Source organism: Arvicanthis niloticus, chromosome 9 (genome assembly GCF_011762505.2).
Source record: "Arvicanthis niloticus isolate mArvNil1 chromosome 9, mArvNil1.pat.X, whole genome shotgun sequence".
Classification (NCBI taxonomy): domain Eukaryota; kingdom Metazoa; phylum Chordata; class Mammalia; order Rodentia; family Muridae; genus Arvicanthis; species Arvicanthis niloticus.
This window is the reverse complement of record NC_047666.1, coordinates 56,653,631-56,670,313: the sequence shown is the minus strand read 5'-3', so window position 1 is coordinate 56,670,313 and position 16,683 is coordinate 56,653,631. Positions and strand designations below refer to the sequence as shown.

General features: G+C 46.7%; 1 protein-coding gene across 30 annotated transcripts in view; it reads left to right on the top strand.

The window, feature by feature from the left end:
• Cacna1c (calcium voltage-gated channel subunit alpha1 C) overlaps positions 1-16,683 on the top strand; it is a 610,552-nt gene that overhangs the window by 472,936 nt on the left and 120,933 nt on the right. For 19 of the 30 annotated variants that reach the window (XM_076940415.1, XM_076940412.1, XM_076940413.1 and 16 more), the window contains one exon: positions 10,156-10,246. In XM_076940415.1, the coding sequence (XP_076796530.1) occupies positions 10,156-10,246 (91 nt within the window). Of the gene's footprint in view, positions 1-7,314; positions 7,390-10,155; positions 10,247-16,683 lie in introns of all 30 variants that reach the window. The other 11 variants (XM_076940409.1, XM_076940393.1, XM_076940394.1 and 8 more) reach the window with 1 other exon arrangement.

The following is a 16,683-nucleotide window of genomic DNA, read 5'->3' as shown; positions in this document are numbered from 1 at the left end:
TCCAAGCCTCGATTTCCTCATCTGTAAAATGGGCCACTGTGATACCTCATTCATGGTGTTCTCAGTTCATGCATGTGAAACATGAAAGAGAGGCTAGCACCTAGCAAATACTCAAAGACTGAACTGTTAGAATTAAGACAGAAGCCACCACCTTGTACACTTCTGGGACAAAGCCTAAAGCAGACATGTGACGTGCCATGAGATACCCATAGGCCAAGCTAGAAAGAGATAGAGGAGCACACATCATTCTTCTTTTCTTTTATAATATGCCAGATGGGTGACACATTCTGCTAAGCTGGGGTAAGTAGAAAACTTTCCCCTCTGACCGAAAAAGAACTTTATGCTTAAAATAACTGGCTTCACAGAGGAGGCCTACAGAGGGGCCATTCTACCTATATACAGAGGATCTGTGCCATATCCCTTTGGGCTGCAGATGAGCTAGACCTGGACCCGTCCCCCATAGTGAAGGCAGACGCTGTGGGAAAGGAGAGACAGATACGCACCCACCTTCCACAGCTTGCCTGGTGCAGCTGAACTCCTCCCTGTCTCCTCCAGTTCTACTCACCCTCCCGCGGCCCCAGTGCCACTGCAGTGGAAAGGAATTTTCTGCTTGGAGTGCTGGATGCTTTTAACCTGCTGGGATCTCACAGCAGCCTTGACTTTCTTAGGGTTATGGCTATAGAGCCAGGGCAGCCATTCACACCCCCTCCCAGTCAGCAGCAGCAGCAGTACTAATTATGATGATGGCGCACCACACCCGGATTGTCCTTTTTTAATAAGTAAGGCCTCTTTGTTCAGATCCTTAATATTTAATCTTGTTTTATATTTACCTTGGTGCCTTAAGATCAGCCTGATATTAGTTGTTTATGTGGCAGAAGCTAAGCCGGGCTGGGCTGACAGGAAGTGATTGAGAAGGTTCTGGAAGTGGTGCTGTCTTTTCCTATGACCTTCCTACTCATGCAGGCTGCTGTCACCTGGTACCCCTTTGCTTCTCACCGCCCCCAGTCTCTTTCTCTGTCACCTTGGGCTCTTCCTATCCACACTTTCCTTAGAAAGCCTTTCATTAATTGTCTAGATGAATCCACCCACGTAAGAGATGAAGTGCAGGAGTACTTTGATGTGTTCTAGACTCATGGCACTGAAGGTGGCAGATCCTGGATTTGCAGTTGGGCCTAAGCCTGCACAGCACGGGATCTCTGGCTATGTGTTGGATATTTCAGTCATAGAAAAATGATGAACACAAGTATCTATTCTTCTGCAAGAGAAGAGACATGGAAAACACCACCACTCCTCCCAAGAATCTGTGGAGTAACATCCATGGCCAGGACATCCTCTTCCTTCCTGGCTGGGCTGTGTAGTGCTACGCCATAGGGAGCCATCAATTATCGTTAATCCTTCACAGTGTGGACATAAGTAAGCTGTTTGGGCCTTATCTGAAGTGGTTATAAGCTCTGCACTCATGGCCATCCATTTCCTACCATATACCAGCTTTCCCCTCAGGCACATATCTTCCACTGGATTGTCATTGGAGAATAATTTCCTTCCATGGTGCCCCAGGAGAATACCTGTCAGGTCCTCCCAGAGAGTGCTTTTAGACAGGTGGTTTAAGATTTTGATAAAGATGGAGTCAGTGTAGAAGAAAGTTGGGCAGGGGACTCAGGATGTCAGAGCAGCACCTTAAAGTATCAGTAGGGAAGCTATTTCTATAGGCCTGCAGGTACAAAGGAGAGAGAAGCTGTGTAGAGAGGGCTGTATGGCCAGACCCATGGCCTTTGGGATCAAGATGCAACCAATGTGCTCTATATATACAGAAGTAGCAGATGAGACCTGAGCCCCATCTCCTCTGACCTACCTACCCATAGATTCTTGCTCATACTTCCCCAATGGGGAGCCTCAGAAGAAGACCCTTTGATGTGGTTTGTAAAGGTCAGCCTACAGGGGTCCACAGTATGAGCAATCCAATCGGCAGATAGGAGTAACCTGGAACCATGCTGGTCCAAAACATTGCTGCTATGGTTTCATAGAATCAAACTGAGTTCAGAGAATTCCAAGATGAATTCTAAGAATCCCTAGACTGGAGAAAGTTTGGGCTTCCTCAAGAAGACAAATCTAATACTTAGGAAATAGCAAACTTTAAGAAAAAAAAAACAGTTTAAAATTAGCTGGTAATACCAGGGAGTGTTTATGTCAGTTACCATATTACAGGGTTCTTTTTACAAATATTATTTTAGTTAACCCATACCAAAAGAGCTTTGAGTAAATACTAGCACAGTCTTTGTCTGGAGGAGGGAGTACAGAAAAGTTGGATAATTTACCTAAAGCCGTGTGGTTGCTAGGGGACAGAACAAAAATTGGCATCTGGATTGTTCCTTAGTATTAGAAGCAATGCAAGTGCTCTAGGAGATGAAAAGGAAAGATTCCGAGCAGTGGGTGGTTCTGGAAGCCACCAGAGGCTAGAACCGGGCTTCCAAGACTGAATGAGTGGATAGGGAATGGCATTGTCAATGATGGTCCAACCAGATAGTGCCCCTGGCTTTGCAGGTCCTGCAGAGTCCATTGCAGGTCTTCAGTTCTGCTCTCTAAAGCGAAGTGACCAATAAACACCATCAAGAGACGGCCAGTTCTGGGACCCAGGCAAACTTTACTCACAGAAAGAAGTGGTAGGCTGAACTTGGCTTTAAAGTAGCAGTTTGTGGACCCGCAGGATGTGTGGTAAAGGAACCAGATCCTCCCAGGAGAAGGGGTGGATTCTATGTGATGCCATGTGGACAGAAGCCCAGTGCAGCTGAGAGACAGTACAGCAAGGAACATGAGGCAGCTCAGCTTGCCTGAGAATTTTTCAGGAAGGATACAAATGGGTGGCATCATAGCCTAGGCTGTCTAATAAAGTACTGCTGACTTCTACGGTAAAAATGGCTTATTTCCTGATTTCCGGAGGCTAAAGTCTGAGTGTAGGACCAGCTAGCTCCTCAGAGGCTGTGAGGGAGAAGGGCCATTGTAGGCCTCTCTCCTTGGCTTATAGGCATTATCTTCACCTTGTATCTTCCCCTGATCTCCCTCTGTCCATGTCCAAATGCCTTCGTTTTATTAGGATGCAAGTTTGTTAGATTAGGAGCTGGCCCTTGTGGCCTCATTTTAATCAAATGACATGTTTAAAGACCCTGTCTCCTAAAATGGTCCATTCTAGTTAAGAGAGTTTTAAAAACCAGCATGTGGGCTTCTAGGGGACATAACTCAGCCCCTGACAGATGAGATGGCCAAGTCAAAAGGGAGTCGAGTCTGTAAGGCAGGTCACCAGGAATGCCTGTGTTTGCTAGCCATACTGTCATCAGTACTTTGAGGAAATAAGTGCTATCTATACCATTTTTAATATAAAAATATAACAAAATGGGCATCTGGCCAAGTAAATGGCATGGTTCCATATAGGAGTAAATGGACCTGAGCCATTGCAGCCCAGCAGGCTGGATGCCAAGAGTCACCCCAGGACTCCTGCCAGAATTCTGTCTCAAGGGGAAATTCAGGGCCATGTCCAAAGGCCTTCAGCCATTGCTAGTAATGCCTCTGTTGGTGTGGTAACTTTTTCCCTACCGGGAAGGTAAAGGGCCACAGGCAGCAGATGAGTCCTTGGGTAACAGCCTAGTGGCCACGTTGCAAAATGAAGACATTATTTTTCTTTTCAAGCCTCATGAGAAGCTGGCCATCTCTGCTGATGTCGCATGAAGATCTTAGAGAGCCTGCATACCCGGGACAAAGTCAGAGCTGTTTGGGGGCCTGAAGGTTTCAGAACTCAGTATATTTCATCTTTCTCCTCAGATTCATGTCACATCCTCTGGTGCTCCTTAGGGGGTGAGGACATGCCAGAGACAGGGCCAGCCTAGGTGTCTTCTATGGGACTGTTTTCCCCTGTATCCCTCCCAAGGGAAAGAAGAAAGAAAAGGAAGGGATTCCCCCAAAGGCCTTTCGTTTCCTTTGCTAAGGAACTACATTGACATTTCTCTTTACCAAAACACAAGCTGATTTGGCTCTCAAATCTTTGTCAAAGCCCTTCGGAGTAATTTTGCTTTTACTCGTGTGGATTCATTTGTCCACCCTTTGATGCACGTTAATATTATGCTGGTGTTGTGCTGGCTGAACAAGATCTCATTTCCTTTTAAGGGAAACATAAGTTTTGATTCACTGGCCCAGTCTGGTTCAGTCTGGCTCTGCCACTTGGGGATTTGTTTCATGGGGATCTGTCCAGAGGTGAGCTGTAGATTCATGGGGAGTTGGCTTCCTGTAGGGGAGGCCATGCGCTGTAAGCCTCCCTGTTGACCATAGCTGCAGAAAGGCTGCCCAATGGGCTGAGCTATCATACGTCAAAGACACCACACGGTGTCTCAGGGTGGAGTTCCAGAGTTGAGTAGATAAGATTTCCAATGGTTTGTAAACCCAAACATGCCAGGAAACACCAGTCTGAACAACAGCTTAGATCTCATATACCTTCCATGAGGTATGTTATTGTGTGTCTCCACATTATCTCATGGAGAAATTGCATGTGGAGATTATTATAAGGTATTACCATTTCTAAAGCTTCTACCCAGTTGCAGATCTCCAAGCAAGTTGAGGAGACACAGACGCAGAATACCAAGTGCCATTCAAGCAAGAGTGGCCACCAAGAGTGGGTGCTTAGAGGAATGGAGGGTTAGAACATGTTAATTCAAGGACGAAATGAGCTGTTGACAAGATATTGCCTAAGTGAGCATGGTGGCTCCTAGCTAGCTGGGAGGCTGAAAAAGAATTCTTTAAGTTCTGAAGTGTAGGCATCCTGGCAGCATCGTAGACCCCCCATGTGTTAAAGGGAAAGAGTAGTTTATAGAACTCATTTTTAGCCGCAGTTGCTATAACTAAGAAAAGAGCCGTGCCACCCATTGCTTACAATGACAACTGCGGATTGTTTTCTGAAGAAATCCTTAATTTTTGTTTTGTTTTAGAATCTTCCACCCAACATCTACATTTGGTGATAGTTCCTGTTAGCAATAAAATCAGAGAATGAGCTTCATCTCTAGGCTGTTTCTTCAGCATCTTCCTTCAAAACCACCTCATGTTGGGCTAGGGAGATGACCCAGCCAGTGTTTGCCATGTGAGCATGGAGTCCTGCGCTTGATTCCCAGCACCTGTACCAAAATCTGGATGTAGTGATGGGCATGTGTAGTCCCAGTGCTGAGAAGACAAGTAGACCACACAGGGAACTGAGCAGGTTCTGCCAGTCCCCACCGTGAGCATCCAGCCCTGCTTACACACATTTGCTTACATCTGAACACCCATATATTTTATTGAGTTCTTCTTATGGCTTTTAAAGTTGTTATATTTCCATCACATTTGCTTGAATCTGAACACCCATATATTTTATTGAGTTCTTCTTATGGCTTTTGAAGTTATCATACAGTTGTTTCCAAAATCAAACAAGAGGTGACAGTCTTGTGTGGAGCCAAATGCTGGAGAGTACTGCTGTTTAACAGGTCTGTGAGCTTTGAGCCACAGAACAGACCCCTAGTATGCTCACACCAACTGTAGGAGTGTAGGGAGGCATGGCAATAGGCCGCCTTTTTGTTTCCATTTCACACCTTCACAGAAAGCACAGACCTCATGGAACCCATGTTCTCCCGTTAGCTCTTGCTCTACCTCTTCCTCTTTCTCATGTTCTTCCTCTTCCTCTTCCTCTTTCTCATGTTCTTCCTCTTGTTCTTGCTCTTCCTCTTCTTCTTCCTCTTCCTCTTTCTCATGTTCTTCCTCTTCCTCTTTCTCATGTTCTTCCTCTTCCCCTTCCTCTTCTTCTTTCTCATGTTCTTCCTCTTCCTCTTGCTCTTGCTCTTGCTCTTGCTCTTGCTCTTGCTCTTGCTCTTGCTCTTGCTCTTACTAGTGTGTACGTACCTCTCTAGAAGGGAAATGGGAGCCAACTCACTTCTAGTGCTTGATTCAAGTAGGCCCTTTTAGAAGAAAGAGAAGCTTCTACACTGATTGGTGAGTTGTTGTTTTGACGATGAGCCCACTAGAGACATGGAACTCCCCATGGGTTGGCCACAAGTTCAGCCCCTTTCTAAGAGGGGACCGACGTCTGAATCCCCACTAACAACAACAACCTGAGTTGCCTGAGACAGGGATGAAAGATGATTCCTTCATAGCCTTCCCTAGAGCACAGGGGGCCACCTGCGGTTCCTCATCAGAGCACATACTTTCTTGTAGGACTGTCTAGCATCTTCTCCTGTCTCCATCCACTGCTGCTCCCCATTAATAAGCTATCTTCAGTACATGCCCATCTCTTATTTCCAATAGTTGCTTCTGTGGCTTCACAGAGGCACTCGTGAGAGCCTTATCAAGAGAAACATCCTTTCTGGGGTGTTAGCTAAAACACTGGCTCTCAGGACCTCAGGCCATGGGATAGTGCAGACTGTCCTGCACCCATGCAACAGGCGATCCTTCACTCATTCCCTTAGCCCATTCCTCTTCAGCTAAGCCCAGACTTGGGACGAGCCCAAGGCTTTCTGTGCACAGGAAACTTAACTCTGAGGAAAAGTAGATTCCAAAGACAGCTTAGTTGTTCTATACCTGAATCAAGTTATTCCTCGTCAAAAAAAAAACAGAATGTGAAGTCGGCTGTATAGGAATTTTGCATGCATATTTGCATACAAAGGAAAACAAAGAAAGAATCTGTGAGACAGGATGCAGATGCATATGCATGTGTCTTAGATGTAACCAAGACTGAGGCAAGAACGAGGCACAATGACTGAGCCAGACAAGGGGGCAAGTAGATCGATCTATAGTCACGAGACTTCATCCAGGGATAAGTGGGAAGGACGCCCTGGCGCCCACTGCAGCTGGCTTTTATGGTCTCTGTAAGAGAGAAGCTGAGCTAGCAAGCCAGTGAGAGGCACTAGCACTACTGATCTTAGGAGCTACTTACTTAAATCTATAAAAGGGAACACACACATACACACTCAGGAGACACAGGGGCAAGGAACAGCCTTCAGGGAAGCCTCCTCCCCAAGTCTCCACTTACATGTGCTGGTATCGTTGAGGCCCTCTGCTAAAGGCTGCCAACTGCTTCAACAAGGGTCCACCCTTTGTTTTATGTTAATTCATGTGATTTAAGGGGTTTGACCAAATTTTGTTATGTTTTCTAATATGTCTTGGTTTATGCTTTTTATTGTTTTAATTTTTGGAGATAAACGTGTTCTGTGTAAGAACAGGGTTGTTTTTCTTTTGCCTGTGCTGACTGCATGTTCTCTGTTGATGTCTTGTCCCTGATCTTGACACTGGCCATCTTGTCTGTGAAAGGAGGCGCTCCAGCGGGCTTGCATGATCAGAAGAAAGGGAAATTTGCTTGGTTTAGTCACTCTACAGAAACCCATGGTAATGTCTCCTATGCTTTCTGTGTGTAAATGTGTGTTGGTCCATACAGATTGCATGGAAGAATTTTGAATATTTCTCTTGATGTCTGGGGTGTGTGTGTGTGTGTGTGTGTGTGTGTGTGTGTGTGTGTGTAAGAGAGAGAGAGGGGGGAGGGGGAGGGGGAGGGGGAGGGGGAGAGGGAGAGGGAGAGGGAGAGGGAGAGGGAGAGGAGGGAGAGGGAGAGGAGGGCGAGGGAGAGGAGGGAGAGGGAGAGGAGGGAGAGGGAGAGCTGTGTATGTGTTTTTGTGAGGGGAAAACCTCTGATCCTCATTCCATTCACTGGGCAGAGCAGCGAGCATTGACAGCCAGCAGCAACTGTTCCCTGACAGAAGAGAGAGTTACTCCTTTGGAGAGTGACAACCAAAAGTAAAGTCACTGTAAATGCAAAACTAGTCCCAGTACTGGAAGCGCCTGGGCCTTAGAAGATGTGCTTACTGTTAAGGCCCAGGCCACTTCTTTCTAATTGTGGTCTTTTTGAGCCCAGCACCACCACTGTCACCCCCACTCCACTCACGTGCAAGGGGTTCTCGGAGAGCCAAGTATCACAAAGTCAGGCAGCTTTCTACACATGGCTCAGCCCTTCCCAGAATGAGACCCGGAGAGTTAAAAGGACCCGAGTCAGAAGTGGCCAAAGATAAATGGACCAAGAGACAGAGTGCTCCTCACTTTAGAGCTTCTTATTTAATAGGGATCGTTCACAACCCTTGGAAAACTCAGGGTTCCCATTCCCAGGTCCACATGCTAAGCCGCCTCAAATGACTAGTCCCACCCTCAGCCCTTAGGCTATGGTGTGGATGTCAATGCTATAAAACAGAACAACATTCTTGGGCTATACTGTGCCATCCAGTGATGTGCCCAGGGCTTGGTTCAGCTTCCCAGTCATTGATTTACCTAGACATAGAAAAGAGATTTGTCAACACTGCAGCGGTCAAGGTGAGCATGGGACAGGGACAGTGCCCAATCACTAGTCCTTTATAGGCATACCATGTGGCCTAGACCCATCATACTGGTTCTCTAAGCCTTGCTTCCCTTTCCTGTGAACCAAAGGGATGCTTTAGAGCTGGGTAACTTCTGTAGTCTCATCCAGCCCCTAATATCCACGAGATAATGTCTGGGTTCATTTTCCTCAATATATTTGGGGAAGAATCCTAAGCCAAAGTAAAGTGTTCTGTGTGGCAGCCAAAGCACAGTAAGTCATGGGTGTTCTGTTGTATCTTCTGTGTTCTTGAAATAAGTCTCTTCTTATCCCCTTGACTTGTCTTAGAGAATTGGAAAGTCCATATCTATCAGCATTTCCATATAAGCAGGGAGAGGCCTCCCCTGGGCTGTGGTTGTCCATGGGGACCTCCCGTTACTGCCACAGTCCCACTAGTTGTAGATGCTGTGGGTGCTGGGGGCTAGTGAAATTTTACCAGATGGAGTCTATTCTGGAAGGAGAGCTGGTCCAGGTTGCTCTAAAGAGGTATTGGTAAAAGCAAGGAATTCCCTGGGAGTTGTGGCACACAGCACTAATTGCAGCCCTCAGGAAGCTGAGGCAAAAGGACTGCAAGTTGAAGGCCAGCTTGGAGTATATCAAAACCCTCTATTTTTTATAAAAGTAAAAATATAAGGAATTTATTTTACCTTAAAAGGATGACAGTAGTTCTGAAGAGTGCTTTGAGCTGAACTTTAATTTCATAGAATAAATAATACTAATAGAAATGACCTCCTCTAAGCCGGCATGCTGAGTCTCAGCCAGAAAACTCCCTCTGAAAGTCTAGCCTGCTGCCACCTTGGGGTAATGCAATGGGCGTTGCTTGGGCAAATTGGCTCCCAGAGAATCAGGTAGCTTCTGTCTCTGTTTAGATGGGAGTGTTGGGGCTTTTGAGAAGAGAGATTGCATCCTACAGGTTCTCTTTGAGCCACATTAACTGGTGTGTGTGTGTGTGTGTGTGTGTGTGTGTGTGTGTGTGTGTGTGTGTGTGTGTCTGTGTGTCTGTGTGTGTCTGTGTGTATGTTTGTGTGTGTATCTTGTGTGTGTATATCTTTGTGTGTCTGTGTATCTGTGTGTGTCTGTGTGTGTGTGTTTCTGTGTGTATCTGTGTGTGTCTGTGTGTATCTGTGTGTGTCTCCAGCAACTAGACACTGCCATTCTTAGTGTATGTTGTATGAGGCCCAACCCATGAGTTTGGTGGTGGCTAGTGACCTCAAGCCCATCACTTCAAGCATGATCCTAAGTGTCACTGCTTTATGACACTGTGCACTGCAGGAAATAAAATTGTCCTCAGATCCATCAAAAGATCTGAGTAGCAAAAGAGCAAAAGAGTCCTTTTTGCAAACAAGCTAGACTCCAGTCTTCAGTTAGAGCCAGTAGGGGAAAGAAAGAGGGAGGCAGAGTCTTGTTATGAGAGCTTCTCTCCCTGTGGTCAGTGAGATAGATGCAAATGGAAAACCCCCATTGCCTTTCTATGGCTACTTATGGGCAGACGAAGGATGTGACTGTCAGTCTTACCCAGGTGTGTCTTGTAAGGTAAGCAGCCTGATCACCAGAGTCCCTCCTACACCCCACTCACATGCAGTGTCTTGGCAGCTGACTTCTGCAGCCTGTTGAGGACAGTGCCAGGTCCCAGCCCCCACAGACGGACCAGCAGATGGTACCCAGCCAGCCCTGGGCTAGGATGGTTTGTCATGCACTAATGTTCTCTTCTCTTTCTGTCCCTACCCTCCATGCCTCCTCTGCCCTCACAGTGAGCATGCCCACGAGCGAGACTGAGTCTGTCAACACTGAAAATGTGGCTGGAGGTGACATCGAGGGCGAAAACTGTGGAGCCAGGCTTGCGTGAGTACCCAGGGCAAGCTTAGCACTGAGTTCTTCCTGGGGCACGACCTGGGAAGCTGCTTCGTGGTGTTGAGTGGGATGTCTCTGCACTGCAGTGTGCAGAGTCACAATGCTGGTTAACAATCTGTGCCCTGTGTGGAGAGAAAAGAGGCCTGGGGTTAGGTAATGACCTCATATGTGTTCCTGGGCTTTTCAAATTCAATTTTGTCTTTAGCACTTCTGTGGGGGCTGCCAGACTCAGATGCTGAGGCCCTCTCACCCCATCAGTGAAGCACAGAAAGTAGGGGTACTCTGGTGTATGGTTTACCCCACCTCCTTTTTTTCATACAAGCCAGTAGGTCACAGTCCCTGGCATTACATGACCACCCTTTCCATTCTGACAAACATGGCCTCAAAGAAAATCACCAGCTAAGAAACCACACTGCCAGGTGATGCACCTGTTAGTCCTGTGAGGCTCGACCTGCCCTTCTAATGTGTTTGTGTTGGGCCGGGGGCCGGGCGGGGGGAGCAAGTGCCTGGTGTACCACCTGCAGTGTCCTTAGAGTAGTAGATCAGCGGTTCTCAACCTTCCTAACGCTGCTATCCTTTCATACAGTTCCTCATGTTGTGTGATCCCCAAGCATAAAATTATTACTACTTTACTGCTGTCATGCATGGCAATGTAAATATCTGATACACAGGACATCTGATGTGAGACCCCTAAGGGGGTCTCGACCCACTAGTTGAGAACCACTGTGTTAGCAGTAGCAGTTTTTACAGCTAAGCCTTCCTTATCTCCCTGGTTTCTAAGAGTTGGCTTTGACCTGGGACTTAGCCAGATATGAGCAAGCGGGAGCTGGTATCCGTGGGAGCAGTTCACACATGGACTGTCACAGTCTTGAACCCAGAATCAAGCCATCCATGTCAATGACCACAAAAAGGGGGAAAACTGATTCATTACTAAAATTTGCAAAACTGATTTGATTACAAATGTCACAGAGAACAGAGCGTGGTGGTTTTAAGCCTCACACTGGAAGGCGATGACTGCTTTTTCTACGGCCCTGGGCATGACAACTGTAACCATGTCTTGGCCACCGAAAGGAATTTCAAACAGAAAGCTCTGAGTAGGATTAGCCCAAATAAAACGTGTCTCCAAATAATTCCATGGGTAGAGCAGTGCCTTCCCCTATAGCATGACTCACTGCTGAGCTGACCCTACCTTCTCACAGCCATAGGTAGCTGCGGGCAAATCTGAGTGTGCCTGTGAGTGAGCCAAGAGGGAGGTGAGCAAGGCTGAGGAGCAGAGAGAGCAGCACCACAGCCAGGTTCCAGGGTACACACAGTGCATGGGGCTGTGGCATCGCTCACTCTGACAGTGGCACCAGGGAGTCTGCACTGCAGATTTCTCAGCAGTATCAAGAAGCAATTATTGTCCAAGTGCTGTTAAAATATGGTGCTAATTACATTTGTAACGGCTCTCCCTGCTTTCTTCTTCTTCCCCCTTTTGGAACTGTACAAAATAAACACTTGGGTTTCTAGAAGTGACCCCAGCTAGCAATGATCAGGGCAGGCACATGCGCCTCTTCTAGTCAGTAAGTTCTGGGCCTTTCTGTTTGTTTGACATTAGGGATGGAGAGGTCAGAGAAAAGATCATCAAGGTTATTACACTGCTTTGGGACATGGCCCAAGGTATAAACCAGGAGGGACTGGGGAGCTGGCATTTGGAACTCACTTAACTACATTTTAGGAGTACATGATGCTGTTGGAAAGCAAACATGATTATCCCCTGTGGAGGGAAACTGGCATCCGCTAGTCACCTGCTAGGAGGATGTGTTCTACTGGCTTTGAGAGTTATCCAGAAATGGCTGTTCTTATTCCTATGCATAGCCAAGTTGATGCACATCCACGCTGCATACAAAAGATACAGTTGCTGTGCCAGAATCATAATATGCACTTCATCAACTGCTGACTTTGCCCATCTCCCAACAAGACAGCAACGGCTAAGACTGCCACTATTCCGGCCAGTCAGCTGACTTAAGAAGAGAAACAGGCTGAGGACAGGATGAGAGATGCTTGTTTTATAAGCTCTGAGTTAAGAGTCTTGAGGTCAGGATGAGGACTTGCATGTAAGGAGAAGGCCAGGGTAGAGAGGTTGCCTGGGTGGTAAAGGAGTAAAAAAGAGCTGCACTGTTGTGCAATACAGCACAAGGAAGGAGATAAAGGAATGACTCACCAAGACTTGGTAAGAGAAACTGATAACAAGGCTGAAGCAAATCTGAAGAGGGGTCCAGCCTAGAGCCTAGAGGTACAAGGTAGAGAGCAGGGTGAGGAGATCTGAGGTTCGGGTCTGAGTAGAGGTGGAAACTGGCATTTGGGTCCATTTTTAAGGTCATAGGACAGAGTTTGCTCAGAGAGACAGGGATAGGAAGAAGGAGACCAGGACCAAACACTGGGGAAACTGACACCCAAAATATGAAGAAGCAAAAGAACAGACCATTATGCTGGGAGATATAGAAGGAAGATGTCAGGAACGTTCTCTCTGTGTGAACCTCATGGCAGCACACAGCCTATGTTGAATGGTAGAGGCGGTAGTCATCCAGTAAAGTAGCACTGACTTCACAGAGCTAATCATCTAGTGTGAGAGAGGCTGTATAATGTGGGCTGGAGAGATGGCTCAGTGGTTAAGAGCACTGACCGCTCTTCCAGAAGGTCCTGAGTTCAATTCCCAGCAAACACATGGTGGCTCAAAACCACCTGAAATAGGATCTGATGCCCTCTTCTGGTGTGTCTGAAGATACAGTATACTCATATAAATAGAATAAATGAATCTTTAAAAAAATAAATAAATAAACAAGGCACCTCAATAGCAGAGAGTCCTTGTTTGGATGAAGAAGGATTAAAATTTAAGCCATAAACTAAGAATGAGTGTACTAAAAGCCAGGGGGCAGCATGAATGTGTGAGGGACGGTGAGTGGTTCAGCTGGCAGGGCAAGGGCTGCTGGTATCTGCACAATGAGCTTGGTCTTTGTTATAAGAGCATAAGAAGTTACTGAAGGATTTTAAGAATGTAGACTTGTGTGACGAGGTTGGCTTGGTCAGTCTTGTATTCATGAAGGATTTTGACAGGGACAATAGAAAAAAGATGACACAGTAATGAAGTAGCCTGTGGCTGCTCGGGGCTCTGATGATGGTGCCTAGGGTTGAGTTGCAGTGCGGAGATGGAAAGAGTGGGCTGATTGTCAGTGTATCTTGGAGATCTCTACTCTAAGAGATTTGTGGATATACTGACTCTGGGAGCCAGGCTCAGCAAGGGAAGGATGGAAATGTGCCAATGCAGAGCATCCACCGAAGCACTAAGTCCATGCAAAGGGAAGAGGAAGAGGAGAGGTAAAGGAGGGTTGCCATGGAAACAAAGAAAGGGCCTTTACTGTCATCAGGGTGGTCTTCTGAGAAGCCAGCAAAAACCAAGAGGCTAAGAAAGCTGCAGAGGACTTGAGCACAGGAAGTGGAGCCCCTCCGCCTCAGAAAGTGAAAGAGAGCTGAGGAATTGGGCACAGGAAGTGGAGCCCCTCCGCCTCAGAAAGCGAAAGGAAGCTGACATCAGAAGCTCTGCCCAGGTCTGTGACCTGGGCCAAGCTCCTATCTCCCAAGAAAGGGACAGGGCGGACCATTGGTTCCAGCAGAAGCCAAGGCTGCACACCACCTTTCAAGGCTACTTCAGAGGGCACCACTGCCATCTCATTGTCATATTCAGCTCTGTGTTAGATCCCAAAGAATATGGCATTCTACAGCTTGAGAAATCATGCACCAGAGATCCACGTGACATGGGGGGTTCCTTCCAACTCTGCAGGCCTATGGTTCTGTAAAGAATGTGAAGTGAGAAGCACACCAGTCAGTGATGGGAATCACTGTAAGGTACATCATCTTGGCAGGATGAGGACGGATATTGTAGAAATGTGAAGGATAGCCTGGAAGACACAGATGGGAAAAGTGGGATCACTGGATATGAAGCCCTGGACATTCTGGAGACTGACACTGTCGTTGTGGACTTGGCATCTTTAAAATATATTTTTGATACTTTTTTATAACCGAAAAACACTAGAAATCAATTGTGTGACTCTGGGTGGAGAGGTCACCCACAGTGACCCAGCTTAAGGCCGAGGGGCCAATCAACCTTATGTCAGGGTCCACCTGGACATCACAGAGGGTCAAGATGAGCACTAGAAGTCAAGCTTGTCATGTGTCCGGGGGCTTGGAAGAGGCAGGATAAATGAGAGGGTTCGGTAGAGGCCAAACCTGGGTTCCAGGAAGGAGGTTCAGGCTAGAACCGGAGAGCAGCTGGGTTTAGTCTCCAATAGCAGGAGTCTTGTTCAGGAGGGACAAGGTCCAGGGTTGTGACCAAGCTCAGGAGTTAGGGAAGCTGAGTCAGCAATCTTTCTGACCGTGTTAAAGGCAAAATAGGAACAATTCAGGAAAATACCCATTCCCACAGCAGGTAGTAAGTGAGCAGTATTCATTACTCAAACGAAGGAGAAGCTGGAAGTATAAACAGCTCCCAAGGGGTTCAAATACCTGCCAAATAAAGATACATACAAAGCAAGTGACTAAGGGGGAAGATGGGTTGGCAGTTGTCTTTAATTTTGAATGTCAAAATCAGGAGGGAAATTCCCGGTTTTCCAGGTTCGTCCTAGAGGTCCAGATGAGTGCCTGGGAATAAGTAGACTCCAATGCCCATCCAGAGGCTTATTCTGGAGTTCTACTGTTCTGGCTAGTTATTAACCTCCTCTCCTTCCTTATTCTTAACAAATCCACCTGAGAGGTGAAGTAGGGATGGCATTCCACATGACTCTAGTGCTGGATAAAAAAACAAGCAAGCACCTCATGCCCATTGAGTTTGGATACACTGGAGGCTTCCACTGTTCTCAGAACTCTGCAGTCTACACTGACTTCAAATGTCAGTAGGAAGCAGACATGGTAAGGTGCTGGGTGCTCTCTGCCTCGTTTCTCCACAGTGGAAACAGCTATGCAAACAGAGTCTATCTCTACTCCCAGGAGACAGAGGGCTGTGAACAGTGCCCTTCTATTTCATGATGTAAATCCTGTAGCTGACTGCTCCTGCAAACAAGGAGTGCAGAGGAATCAAAGCCTGTAATCTTACAGGAAGCTCTGAGGCCAGCTCTTCTGGGACCCACTTGAGTGACAACGCTCCTTTGTTATGTGCAGCTGCTGAGCTCCGCTGCTGAGCTAAGGAAAGATGCTTATATTAAAGACAGATGAATGTCTTTGGATCCAGAGAACCTAAAGTCATGTTCACAGGCTCCTGTTAGCAACAGAAAGCCTTCCTCATGTGACGTATACAGGGTTAGACATCAAGACATAGAGCCAAGTAGGCAGGAGGCTCATGAGCCATTTCCTTTGGTCTAGGGTGTGCAAGGACAGACACCAAGCAGTGGCCACGTGTGAACAAGGAAGACTATTTGGTCAGCTCTGATCTTCCCTTATCTCACATCAAAGATCCATTTCCTTAAGAGAACTTCCCAGTTCCTTGGTGGGGGAAACAGGGTGTCTTAAGGTCTCACTTTTGCTTATGACTTAATGGGGCCATGAGTAAAGGCAAGACTTGCATCAGGGAAAGGGTCTGGGAGACCATGAGACTCACTGCAAGAAAGCCTGGAACCATCCAGGCATTCTTAAGGGTCCCTGAGCTCAGCATATCCTTGCTACAGAGAGTAACCTGTCTGCCTGTCTCCATTTAGCAGCTAACAAACGTTTCTTTCCCCATGAAACAGCGGCTCTAGATGAAAGATGCTGCCCTGGGCTCCAGGTCCCCCTCCCACCTACTCAGTTAACTTGTGATTAAACCCTGCAGCCTAGAAGGCAGTCTTAGGAGGGGTGGAAAGGGATTGTTAGTTAACAGTTCAGAGCAATAAAGGCACTTGGCTCAGCTTCTCAGTGCCCCGGAGATATAATTATCTCATGCACGATGGCTTTGCCACCTGTCACATCTTCTTTTTTTTTTTTTTAATTAAAAAAAATAATTAGAAGGGTTAATGTTTTCTTGTTCCATGACATGGCTTGCTTTTTGCCTGACTGGGATAACATGGCTTCAAGCAGTCACCTTCCAACATCCTACAAGGGTCTCTGATCATTGTAATTTCTCATTTGCATTCCGTTCTTTGTTTTTTGTTTTTACTTAAATTTGCTGTGTTTGAGAATTTTATACATGAGTCCTGTATTTAAATAATTCCCACTCCTTCCCTATCCCCACCCCAACTCCTTGTAATTTCATGACCTCTTGGTCTTTAGTTATTTATATAATTATAAATATATAACCCACTGAGTCCATCTAGTGTTGCTCATGTGTAATGTTTTTAGGCTGACCACCTGGTATCAGGTAGCGGGGACCTCGTCCCTGGAGAACATGGATTTGCCTCTCTTGGCTGCTCGTAGTGCAACAT